At 41.7% G+C, this 13,862-nt stretch overlaps 1 protein-coding gene across 5 annotated transcripts in view; it reads right to left on the bottom strand.

Moving 5' to 3' along the window:
• LOC148519921 (biogenesis of lysosome-related organelles complex 1 subunit 4-like) overlaps positions 1–13,862 on the bottom strand; it is a 48,646-nt gene that overhangs the window by 12,661 nt on the left and 22,123 nt on the right. For 4 of the 5 annotated variants that reach the window (XR_015878884.1, XR_015878885.1, XR_015878883.1 and 1 more), the window contains exons 4-5: positions 7,311–7,451; positions 5,098–5,204 (exon numbers count right to left, since the gene is read on the bottom strand). Coding sequence is in view for 2 of the 5 variants with exons in the window: in XM_088475881.1 (XP_088332007.1) it covers positions 5,112–5,204; positions 7,311–7,451 (234 nt within the window). In the remaining 3 variants the exon portion in view is untranslated. Of the gene's footprint in view, positions 1–3,561; positions 5,205–7,310; positions 7,452–13,862 lie in introns of those variants that run through there. The other variant, XM_088475880.1, reaches the window with a different exon arrangement.

The raw sequence follows: 13,862 nt of genomic DNA, 5'->3' as shown, positions 1-13,862 counted from the left end.
CTCTGCAAGTTCTCCTAATGGTCCCAGTCCGGCTCTACAAGTTCAAATGCCGGTCCCAGTCTGGCTCTGAAAGTTATTCCTGCCTGTCCTGGTTTGGCAAGTTCTCCTGCCATTCCCAGTCCGGCTCTGCAAGTTCACCTGCCGGTCCCAGTCCGGTCCTGCCAGTATTCCTGCCGGTCCCAGTCCGGCTCTGCAAGTTCTCCTAATGGTCCCAGTCCGGCTCTGCAAGTTCTTCTGCCATTCCCAGTCCGGCTCTGCAAGTTATTCCTGCCTGTCCCGATGGTTAGCGCACATCTCCGATGTACTGCACGTGTAGCCCTCCAACCGCTCGCAGTGTGTCCCAGCCACAGCCTAATTGACAGGTTGCGGCGTTTGGGAGGCGGAACGGGGACGTGTCGTCCCAGTTTTCCGGGAGGGACGAGGCCAGGGTCTGCATTTTTCCATACATTTTTTTTAACCTGTAATAATGGTAGGATATGTGACAACCAAAAACTACAACTACCTTATGTAAGTTTTTACAGAGTTTTAACATATTTTCATAGAAAGTGTATGTAAGCTTGTAACAAACCAGTGAAAATCTCTTCTTCAGTATTCAAATAGGAAAACAAAAGCTACAGAGCAACATATCTGAGCAGACACACAGTTTAGAATCCATCATTAAATAAACCCCACAGCAAACATGAAACAGCCATCAAACTCACTCACTCTCTTGGGGCCTAATTTAGAGATGGACGCAATGTCGATGTTGCACGCAGTGGAGCGATTTTTTGCCACTGCGCATGAGTCAAACCTGCACTGCTTGTGCGCAGCGACGGATTAGCAATGGTGGTCACAGAGAGGAAAGCGAGTGACAGGCAGTCAGCGTTTGGGGGAGGTAACAGTGGCTAGAAAGACCATGGGGTGTTAGGACCGTTTTCAGGGCATGCTCTAGTGAGGCTCGCAGCTACAGGGGTCCAGGCGTCTTAGGAGAGCCGCTCTGTCTCAGACAGCAAAGGCTTACTCCGATGTTCCCACTTTTTATGCATGAGCGGTGGATGTCAGGGGCTGGAGGTGGGCATCTCAGTGCACAAGGTGTTGGAAGAGTCATTAGCATATTTTCACAAGTCTGATGCATATGGAATCGCAGTTGTGACATGATTGGCGTCCATCTCTGATTCAGGACCTTTGTCTCCATTAGCAGTAGTTGAATATATATTTTATAGCTTGCAGTCACATTAATATATCACAGATTTATTCCGTAGAGCTTCTCCTGTGAGAACTGCACCTGATTTCTAGAGCACTTCCTGCAAAGAAAAGGTAGAGCCACAATCTCGGTCTCTCTCCATCAGAAAGACAGAGACCGTACTCCAGTAGCTGCGGCTATACTCCCTGATCCAGCTTGAGTGGCGTTTTCTGCCGTCTGCTCCACTACAGCCTCCCGGTGATGCCAACTGAGGCTTGGATACCTGCAAGCCACTAGCGGCAAAATCACTAAGGGGCATATTCAATTGAGTGTGAGTAAAGCAAAAAACCTGCACCTGTGTGGTTTTTCCTGCAGGTGCGGGTTTTTTGCTATTCAATTAGGTTTTTTTTTTTTCTATTTTGCACGCCGGGAGGTTTTTATACTCGCACCTTTTTTTTTCTAAAATCTCTAATTTTAGGAAAAATCAGTGGGACTTGCTCTGGGATCCCGGGGTCACCCCTCCTAATGACTAATAAAGCGTTTGGAAGTTTCCAATTAGCTTAGTCAGTAATTACTCACCTTCTTCTGCATCCAGCGTCAGGACCCAGATTCCAGCAGCAGCAGTGAGTATGAGTGTGTGTCCCACTGTCAATGTGGCCCCTCGCAATGGCCGCTGGGAGAACTACATATCCCACCAGCCCCCCTCCAGTGAGAAGATAGAGGGGAGGTCACCGGGAGCCGTGGAGACCCCCGGGTTGGTAAGTGCAGATTTTTTTATTTTTTTTTAAGCGACGCAGGGTTTTCAGAGCTGAAAACCCCGCAACCACTTTTTTAAAATTGGATACCGCAGGTATCGGGAGCGCGCATACCCGCGGTAATCCAAAATTGGACGCGAGGTTTTTTACCTCGCACCCAACTGAATATGCCCCTAAAACTACAAGTGAAATGGAGCAGGAATTAACACCATAAGAGAGATGCAGCTTAATGTAAGTGGATAAACAACACTATCCAAGAAGCCAGTGTTTATTTTCCAGCTCTGGAGGAGGGATGGAGATTGCTATTAGCTCCATTATCTCCCTATATTAAAATCCAGGCTGTTTCTTTAAATACAGACATAGGGCTTGATTCAGCAGCAGTGCACGCAGATTCCCAATTATCAGGAATCTGCGCGTACACAGGACCCATTCTGCGAGTGTGCAGAATGGGTCATGCTCAATCACACGCAAGCCCTTGAATGTCTCTGCCTGATTGACACGTGGACGTACGCAGTCTTCTTGGCTCACAAGCCGGCCTGCCTCAGTCAGCTGAGGCAGAGAAGCTAGATTCTGCTGAAAGCTTAAATTATGAGCATCTAGAATGCGGGTCATTACATGCCAAACCATCACAAAAAAAAAAGGTACTTTTCAACCCAACCGTCTCAGATTTTCGTGAAATTTGGCAGGATGGTAGACGGCATAAAGTAACTTTCATATGTAAAATTTTAGCCCTCAGTGATACACTGTGTTCATGCTACAGGATTGCGAAAAATTTAAATTTTATGCTTGCAAGGTCAGCTAAAACAAATCATAACTTTGCTTCTAATTGTGGTAGAACTTTCATGTTGGTCTTGTTTTGAAGCTAAGGGACCAGAATTTTCAAAAAAAATTGTTTTATTTAAATATTGACTTTTACATTTGGAACAGGAGTAAAAAAAAAACATTAAGTACGGCAGTTGAACCCTTCTTGCACTAACCATGCAACTGGCAAGTTCAGACTTGTCTTGTAGTGTCTCTCTCTGTGTCCTAGGCATGGCCATCGGAGAGATTGTATTTAAGTGTATAACATACTTTATGTACGAAAAAATGTAACTTTTTTTTTTTTTTTTTTTTTAGATATTCAAGGTCAAAGGTTACATCATGTGACCTTGAAATGTTAAAGTCAATATATAATATAAAATTATTTTTTATGAGAGCTCTGGTCCCTTAGTTTCAAAACAAGACCAACATCAACGTTCTACCACAATTAGAAGCAAAGTTATGATTCGTTTTATTTGACCTTGCAAGCATAAATATTAAAAAATATATTTTTTGTCATGTTTTCAACCCTGTAGCATGAACACAGTGTATCATTGAGGGCTAAAATTTTACATATGAAAGTTTCTTTATGCCGTCTATCATCCTACCAAAATTCATGAAAATCTGAGATGGTCAGGTTGGAAGCTGTGATGATTTGTCATGGAATGACCCAATGCCTTAATGCAATGCTTTATAATTGTAGACACTCCAAACTCCCGTTTTCAGCAGAATCTACAATGGTTATTTGTCACAATGGATATTTGTGTAGCAATGTGTAACTTGTGCTGCAGTCTGCCAGGTTTTAATTTATTTAATTTCCACTGACAAAAGAGATTCTACCCTTGCTGTTTGTTTAAAGTTTATTTCAATCATTCTTTTCAATGCAGTCAAAAAAATTATATGAACAGGTAGAAATAAAATAATTTGGATAAATTATGAACTGGTAAGATGCTTTTTTTTTTTTTTTCTAACCTCTAGTCCTCCAAACCTGTGATCCTTGATGGTCAAAGGCGCGGCTACTTCATCTTTAATAAATGTTAGTATTGATAGATCTTGGGTAATTCCCTTCTCTTTCATGTGGGAATATCAATTTTCCTTGTTTTTCAACTGAGCGATTCCATCCTTTTTATCTTGCTCTTCATACTTAACTTTGTCCTCTTAATCAGAGCTCTAGGTCTTCAATCTAGAGGAATCATGGGAAGTAGAGTGGCTAGATTCAAGCCTAGAACTTGATTAACTTAAAAGAATCTTGAATTGGTCTTAATGCAGGGTATGAAGTTTTTAAATACAACGGGAGTTTCGTCATTAATCATCGCTCTATACAAGTATGGCCTTTTTCAATAGATCCCACACATTTTAGAGATAGATTTGTGGTGGGACAAAATTTTTCCATTAATCTGTACACACCATACCAGAAGAGAAATTGGATCAGCCAAATTAGAATAAATAGACTGGCCAGCATCATATTTGACATTTAAACACATACAAAATCACCACTCTTATCTGGATCAGTTAGTTTTTAACCAGTTTTATCTGTGGCAGACACAATGAAAGCCAACAGTAACTGTAAAGTACTGCATCCAAGCACGTTTGAACCTTAGAGCTGATCATTATTTTGATGACAAGCAAGGAGCCAAGATCTTGTCGGAACATCAGAGATGAGGTCTGCCTGGAAAGATGGCTGCTCACTACCTATTAAGGAAGACAAGTGAAGCCGGAATACCATGCTTGCAATGTCTCGCTGTAACAATCATTACCTGATAGCATCTAAAACATGATCTGCAGCAGAAGGCCTTGACCAGGGGCAGGGGGGCTTTAAATTAAAAAAAAAGTATTTGCCTTAGGAGTCTCAAATATAACATCTGAAAGAGAAAAAGAGGCACCTCCACTCTTGCCCTCTGCCCCAGTAGCAGTAAGAAATACACTGGTGAAAGAGGGGAGAGACTGACAACTTCTATTTTCTTGCAATGCGGCTATGGGTATAAAATGGTAAAGGCTTATATTTTATTAGCCATGTGTATGTTAACATTTATTTTTAAACAATTATTTTATACAAATAATAGTAACAAGAGTTTTCAGAAATATAGGTTATGGAAGCCCATTTAACAAGAAAAGATACGAGTTTGCATATATCAGAGTAAACCTGAACATTTTCGACAGGGACCAATGATAACTCAGTTTTCTGTGTTTTTTTTTTTTTTTTTCTTCATTTGTTTTATAAATAGAAATAATTTCCTTTTTGTAAAGAGCTTCTTGAAAGAAGCATGACTGAAAGAAGATTTATATTCGTTAGTGTCTAACAGGAAATAGCCTATGCTACTGCATAAAAAGTGCGGTATTGTCCATGGCAATGCCTAGATCCATATCCCAGTAGTACAGTACCAGTGCACTGCTCATCAGCTGCTACTATTGGGGAAGAAGTCCTCAGTCTTGAACACTGTTGGAGGCTCATACCGTGTTGGCTGTGGTCGTTGAAAATATGCAGCTTTCTATATAAGAGAAAAAAAGAAAAAAAAAAAAGGAGTAAAGTATAGCCTTAAAGAAATCCAGAATTTGAGAAAATACATGATCCAAACTTACAATATGATAGAATCTGTACTAGAAACTGCAGACACCCCACCCCAACGATCATAACTCTACATCAGTGCTAGTCAATACCAGTCCTCAAGTACCCCCAACAGCTCATGTTTTCAGGATTTCTGCCTGGGATAATTAGTGACCCAGCAAAATAGATTACCTCACCTGTGCATGACTAAAGACATCCACAAAATATGAACTATTGAGGATGCTTGAAGACTGGAGTGGATAACCACTTCTCAACTATATCACTCTAAAGCTGGGTACACACTATACAATATAGTGGCTGATCTTGCGATCCTCGATGGATTGCAATGACCATCATATGGTGTGTGTACCCCCAAATCTACCTAATTCATTGCTTAATTGGGTGGTCAAATCTTCCCAACTAATGAGCTACAAATCAGATGGGATGGATGCCACGGACTACGCTGTGTAGTTACAGTAAGCATGTAATAATATATCGCATTATTGTGCTGCATGTATGGCGATGCAATATATATCGTTACATTGCATCACCAGCCCACACTGCCAAAATATACTGGTAGGTTAATTGGTTCCTGACAAAAATATATCCCCTGTGTGTATGTAGTAGGGAATATGGATAGTAAGCTACACTGGGGCAGGGACTGATGTGAATGGCTAAATATTCTCTGTAAAGCGCTGTGGAATATATAAAGAACTGATGATATTATTATTATTAATAAGTATTCACTATGTGTCAATTTCAACAGTTCCTGCAGTGCTCAAGTGTCCACTCTCAGTACACTATGTTGCAGGGTGCCTTTGACAGACATTAATGAACACACTTTTTACAGCAAGGACTGTACAGGACTGTTTATGCTTTTAAAGACAATACTTTTTTAAAACTCCTGATGCACTTTTCAGGTTAGGGTTGTCTTAAATGTTGAGGCACCAAAACTAAAAGTACAGAAATCTAAAAATTACTAATTTCTATACACGAACCCTGGCTTTCCCCTCCTGTCTGTGCCTATAGGAGGGGGTACTTCATTATCATGTCTTATGTCTTATTCAGCAGCAATTATTTACTACCTTTTTCTGGTATTCAAAGCTTTAGCTGGGTGCCCGCATGTCACTTGCAGTGCGCCTGGCTTCTTCCATGCAGTCCAGAGCTCCGCCTCCCAGACAGATCCCTGGGCCAATGGCAGCAGCAGCAGGGTAGTGGGGCAGAGGCAAATAGCGGTGGGGGTGGACAGGGCAATGGCTGACAAATGACAGGCATGGACTGAAGGAGTGTGAGCGGGATAGAGGAAGACCAGCTCATTCAGTATCTCCTGCCGCAGCCCCGCGATCACTTCGTCCCCTGTACAGGGTTACCTTCAGTATCACCCCCCCAAAAACCCACCAACCAGCAGCACCTGCGAGGCCACCCGCGCCTGGACAGCAGCACCTTCAGTATCTCCATGCTCGCACTAAAGCCCAATGTTATTATCATTTATAGGACAACAGTGTGTGGCATAATGTGTATAAGGGGCACTACTACTTTGTGGCATAATGTGTAAGGGGCACTATTACTTTGTGGCATAATGTGTATAAGGGCACTAATAAAATGTGGCATTATGTGTATAAAGGGCATTACTACTGTGTGGCATATCGTGAATAAGGGGCTGTACTGTGAAACACAACGTGAATAAGGAGTATTACTGTGTGACATAACGAGAATAAGGGGCACTACTGTGTGGTGTACCTTGAATAAGGAGTAGTAGAGTGTAGTGTAATTTTAATTTGGGGCACTATTGTGACCACGCCCCTTTTTTGGGCGCACTCTATCCCTGTTTAAAGTATGGGGGTAGGGAGCACCAATGCACTTTCTGGCACAGAGCACCAAAATGTCTAGTTACGGCTCTGGCTTTCTGATCCATTCTTTTAGTAATGTGAAAACACTATTTACCATGTAGAACAGGGCATTTTTCTGGGCCACACTTACCTAAGAACCCCTATATAATAATGTAGTTATTGCACCAAGAAAAGTGTGCGAGACCCACATAGATACTCACAGCTGGTGAAAAGAGAGGGGAGGCACTGATATTTTGGAAGATTTTCTTGAGAGGATTAGGGAAATTCCCCAGGTTAGTTTCAGCCTGCGTAACCTGCTCTTCCATCAGAGCAACATCACTTCCAACCTTTTTCACAAAAGCCTGTTAAGAAGATAAATAAAAAAAATAAAAAAGTTTTAATTAGCGCCAAAAGATAAAACAGTCTTCAGGAATAACAAAAAGTGTGACCAAGAAGTAAAAATCATATGAAATGTAGTGGGCTTCCATAGTGTATAAATACATCATCAAATCATTTTGAAAAGCATAAAATTCATGCTAATGCTCATATAAATAAATTAAATATCTATTAAAACTTGTTTTAAAAAAGTTTTTTGTATGTGGGTAAATAATATATATATATATTATTTTAGATGGAGTACTTTTTATTTATTTTCAAAAAACAAAAACAACATACAATAAAATAAAACACCAAATGTAAAAAATGAAAGGCAATACGTATTGCATAGATACATTAGATTTAGCACATGCAGTAACACAGTTGAGTATTCCAAGCAAAAGGAGAACACATAAAGGCATGGTTGAGTAAAGATTATATTGGTTAATATCACTTCAAGAAGTCAGACAGAAAAGCAAAAAACAACAAACGTATAGATACATAGTTTCCAAAGATGTAGTAGTGCAGGGAAAATAGTAACAGACAATATAAAAGAAAGGAAAATGTTTCAGCTGTCTGGGCACTATATAGTTATCAGGACAGAAAGTATAAAAAAAATAAATTTAAATGTACTTCCCTTGTTCCCTTGGAAGTTTAAGTCAATCTCCATTATTCTCCACAGAATTTCCAATATAGGATATAATTAGGAATATTTTTCACAACATATGGAGGGAAAAGCACATGGAAGACATGGTGTAATAAGAGTCATAGACATATGGTAAATCTCCATCTTGTCACGTCTTTTACTATTTATTTTATGCTGGATTTGTTATGGAAACAATAAATTGTGTGTTCTGTATTACACCATGTCTTCCTTGTGCTTCTACATCTAAAAATGAGCTAACTAAAGCTACGTACACACTAGACGATATTTTGAAGGATATTGGTATCGTTCACAATATCGGCCAGTGTGTATGTGATAAACAGCCAACGATGCGCGCTCCCCCTGGTCGTTTGAGATATCCCCAGTCTGGGGATATCATGAGCGATACCATGGCCCCGCCCCCACCGCCATTGTCTGTCGCTGGTCGGCATCAGCAAGTGTGTATACACTTGCTGATGCCCACACCCCTGCCTGGCCCGCTGATGACGTTATCGCTGCATACACACATCATCTAGTGTGTATGTGGCTTTAGACATCAACTGAATGACAACGGGCATGGATATTGAATAGTCAGACAAAAAGAGGAAAATATATAGCCATTAATGTAGCACAATACAGTAGTTGTACCTACTTTAAAAAGACAGGGCCTACACAAGAACATCTCATAACCTCCTACAGAAATGGCCACTCCACGGAGTCTAATGCCTTAGCAGCATCAAGAGAAACAATAATCGAGTACGATTCCTCCCCATGGGAGAGATGTCTAATGTTCACTGCAGTGGACTGTCCAGGCATAAAACCGGTCTTTGTGAACAATAGTAGTCATCACCTTATTTAGACTAAGGTATAGAATTTTCGAAAGTATTTTGACATCAGTTGGAATTAGGGATATAGCGCAGTAAAAATCCGGCAATTTAGGATCCTTCCCAGGTTTAGGCAATACTATTATTAGTACTTCTGACATGTAGAAAGGGAACGATCCTTCTGCATATAGATCATTGTACAGTTCCAACAATTGGGGAACAAATAGCAAAGCATGCTTTTGTGTAACTCCAATTGGATACCATCCAGACCCAGAGCCTTGCCACCTGGGAAGAATCTAATGGCTTCGTCCACCTCCTCTAAAGTAAAGGGGGTATCTAAAGTCTGCATACTCCATAGACACAGAGGGAAGGCCTGTAGCAGTAACATAGGACACCAGCTTGGCATGGTTACAGGACAATCTCAAAGACTATATAGATTTAAAGTATGACAGGAACACATCATCTATAGCCAGGGTAGTGGATATTACAGAGACATTTTCATCAAGTTTGGCTTTGAGATTAGAAGGGCGGTCTGAATTGAACAAACGTGCCAAATAACTCCCCGTCCAGCATAGGTGTAGTGAGAATATGATGCACACAGTCTGTGGCTAGCTCGATCTAGCATGTGCGCAGTCCAGGCAGCCTAGGAAGTCATACATAGAAGTCTGGAGAAACAAGACTATTACTTAAATAGGCAAGTTCAGGTTTCTACATATAGGGGTATATTTACTAAAATGAGAGTTTTTAGAAGTGTAGATGTTGCCCATAGCATCCAATCAGATTCTACTTAACATTTAACTAGTACCTTCTAGAATAGGGGTGGGCAATTAGCGGCCCCCCCAGCTGTTGAAGAACTGCACATCCCAGTCACACCCTATCACAGTTTTGCTATTTGGCCATGCTAAAACTGTTGCAAGGTATGCTGGGATTCGAAGTTCAACAACAGCTGGTCAGCCACTTATTGTCCACCCCTGTTCTAGAAGATAATAGCTAGAATTTAAATGGTTGCTATGGGAAACATCTAAACTTCTAAAAACTCTAACTTTAGTAAATTTACCCCTAGCCTCAAGTTCCTCCTCCCACCATTTATAAAACCATTTAATTTCAGCTACATGTTTTATCAATGTCCCCCTTAGGAAAGCTTTGAAGGTATCCCACGTCACAGCTGTCGAAGTGGAACCCTTATTGTCATAAAAAAAATCCTGACCATAGCACTTTAAATTCAGATCCTGCTCCCATGTTCTGTAACCAGCACGGATGTATCTTCCAAAAAAAGTCTGGCCACGAGGGCTTGCAAGGTTAACTACCAGAATGAGTTGGGAATGATCGGATATACCCCTGGGCTCATATTCAATGTAAAACATTTTAGGGAGTAAATTGTGAGAGGCCAGGGCTAGATCAATCCTCGAGAAGGAATGGTATGTGTGCGGGAAACAGGAGAACTGGCACACATTAGGATGTTTAGTTCTCCAAACATCAATTCAGCCCAGGGCAGCCACAAAGATTGAAAACCCACTGGAACCCTGCAACGGAGACACAGTTGATCATGCCATCTGTCTAAGGCCAAATTAAATACATTATTAAATTCCCCCAGGCATATCACCAGAGTGTAGGGATATGTGACAAACTCAGCGGCCCTTTTGAACACCTCGTAAGAAAAGTTAGCGGGAATATAGACAGCTGAAAAAAATAGGGGAGTTGAATTTATCTTACAATCAAGAAAAACATTTTGACCTCTTGGATCAGTACATACAGCAGTTAAAACAAAGGAGACCATTTTTTTTAAATCAGTATAGAGACCCCTCTGTAAGCTGATCTGTGAGAGGCATGATACGCCCAGCCCACACGCAGCCTGAGAAAGTAGGTTACTCCCCACCAAATGTGTCTCAGTAATACCTCTTTTCCACCAACAACCAGGGTCCAACTTGGTTTTTCAGACATGGTTCCAACCCAGGTCAGACACCGTTTAAACAGCACCATCGATCTTGATTTTTCTCAGGTCAGCCCCGTTCACACTGAACCTGGGTCTGCCCTGCTAAACTTGTGAGGTCATAAAAAGTGGGAGGTGACTGCTCCACAACCACCAATCAGCTCATTTTAGGCATGACCCATGTCGTATAACCCGGGTTGCGCCGTTTACACTGCACCATTATCCAGGTCCATCCTGGGTCCGACCCTGGTAGCTACCTGGGTTGGATTGCCGGTCACTTGACCCGGGTTTTTTTCAGGGACCCTTTTACACTGAGCTGTGACCCGGGTAGACCCAGCAAAACCCCAGGTTTTTGCTCTGGTGTAAAAGGGGTATAAGGCAGGCTACGTCATGGCCATAACGCCTCAGTTGTTTAAGTACTAAAGAACTTTTTTAGCTCATCATTTACACCTCTAACGTTCCAGGCAAGAAATAGCACATATTAAATAATAGCAACCCTAAAAATGCAGTTAATTCAACCATCACAGAATAACTATATCCCAAGTGCCCAAACCACAGTAACCATCGAGTGAAGGGCCCACAATAAGAAATCTGTATCCATAGCTGCACTGTAACATATCGACATTCAAGAATAAAAGAAAACAAAAACAAACAGCATAAAAAGAAAAACCCAACCTGTATACCACCCTAAACTTTTGGCATATCTACATCCCAGAAAAAAACCAAACAAACTAGAAGAGCCTATTAGGCCAATATAATTCTAAACTAAAACTTAAATCCCACAGTGCAGGAGAAGCAATGTATAGTAATAACCACACTTGCACTTGCACACTTGTACTCCGGCTATGAGAGGCTGAGCAATTGAGAAATAGCATAGCAGCCACCTACCTGTGTATCATATTAAACTACCTCTATAATAGGCAGCATATACACTACCGTTCAAAAGTTTGGGGTTACCCAAACAATTTTGTGCTTTACATGAAAACTGACTTTCTTTTATCAAATGAGTTGCAAAATGAATAGCACATATAGGGCCTGATTCAGAGCCGCTCGTAAGCGGCCGCTCGTTCGTTCCGAGCGATGTTAGCCCAACTGCGCATGCGTACGGATCGTTATACGCATGCGCTAACCAGTCAGTGCGGCCGAAATTCATGTGCTCGCAAAATAGCGAATGCCTGCTATTTTGAGTGACAGAAAGAGGCGTATGTGGGTGGTAACAGGGGAAGGTGCTTGAAAATGGGGAGTGGAAATCAGAACGCAGGCGTGCTTAAAGGTCAAAACGGGCGTTTTATGGGTGTGCATATTTAAAACAGCAGCGTCATTGACCACGTCACTGGGTTATTTTATAGTCAGAACTGCTCGCAAAATTGTGGTAGCAAACACCAACCCTAAGAATAGCGAGCAGTTCATACCCTTGTCGATGTACTCGATTAATCTAATAAATAGCGGACATGACGTAGGATGCGAGCGGCCAGGGGGCATATCTTTCCAAAAAACGAACGCAAGTTTTGTTCGCTCGTTCAGACATAGAGGCGTGAACAGACCGCAAACAGCGAACGGTTCATTTGAATAGCCACCCCTTGTTTTAGAACGAACGACCACAAATAGCGAGTGGCTCTGAATGAGGGCCATAGTCAAGACATTGGCAAGGTTAGAAATAATGATTTTTTATTTGAAATAATAATTTTGTCCTTCAAACTTTGCTTTCTTCAAAGAATGCTCCTTCTGCAGTAATTACGGCATTGCAGACCTTTGGCATTCTAGCTGTTAATTTGTTGAGGTAATCTGAAGAAGTTTCACCCCACGCTTCCTGAAGCACCTCCCACAAGTTGTATTGGCTTGATGGGCACTTCTTGCGTACCATACGGTCAAGCTGCTCCCACAACAGCTCAATGGGGTTGAGATCTGGTGATTGCGCTGGCCACTCCATTACAGACAGAATACCAGCTGCCTGCTTCTTCCCTAAATAGTTCTTGCATAATTTGGAGGTGTGCTTTGGGTCATTGTCCTGTTGGAGGAGGAAATTGGCTCCAACCAAGCGCTGTCCATAGGGTATGGCTTGGCATGGCAAAATGGAGTGATCGCCTTCCTTATTCAAAATCCCTTTTACCTTGTACAAATCTCCCACTTTACCAGCACCAAAGCAGCCCCAGTCCATCACATAACAGCCATCATGCTTGACAGATGGTGTCAGGCACTCTTCCAGCATCTTTTCACTTGTTCTGTGTCTCATAAATGTTCTTCTGTGTGATCCAAACACCTTAAACTTTTATTCGTCTGTTCATAACACTTTTTTCCAATCTTCCTCTGTCAAATATCTGTGTTATTTTGCCCATATTAATCTTTTCCTTTTATTGGCCAGTCTCAGATATGGCTTTTTCTTTGCCACTCTGCCTAGAAGGCCAGCATCTTCACTGTAGACGTTGACACTGGCGTTTTGCGGGTACCATTTAATGAAGCTTCTAGTTGAGGACTTGTGAGGAGTCTATTTCTCAAACTAGAGGCTCTAATGTACTTGTCTTCTTGCACAGTTGTGCACCGGGGCCTCCCACTTCTCTTTCTACTCTGGTTAGAAGCTGTTTGTGCTGTTCTCTGAAGGGAGTAGTACACACCGTTGTAGGTAATGTTCAGTTTCTTGCAATTTCTCACATGGAATAGCCTTCATTTCTAAGAACAAAAATAGACTGTCGAGTTTCACATGAAAGTTCTCTTTTTCTTGCCATTTGGAGAGTATAATCGAACCCACAAATGTGATGCTCCAGATACTCAACTAGCTCAAAAGGAGGGCCAGGTTTATAGCTTCTCTACCGAGCAAACCAGTTTTCAACTGTGCTAACATAATTGCACAAGGGTTTTATAATCATCCATTAGTCCTCTAACGCGCTTAGCAAACACAATGAGGCGGTGGAGCATCGAGGGAGAGGCCCAGAAGATCCATGTATCACACCCGCCATTGGCCAATTTGGAGCCAAAAGGATCACTGTACCGCCCTCCAATTGGA

The sequence above is a fragment of the Taudactylus pleione genome, unplaced genomic scaffold (assembly GCF_031769625.1).
Source record: "Taudactylus pleione unplaced genomic scaffold, aTauple2 ptg000179l, whole genome shotgun sequence".
NCBI lineage: Eukaryota > Metazoa > Chordata > Amphibia > Anura > Myobatrachidae > Taudactylus > Taudactylus pleione.
The sequence above is the reverse complement of the archived record's forward strand: the minus strand, read 5'-3'. Positions and strand labels throughout refer to the sequence as shown.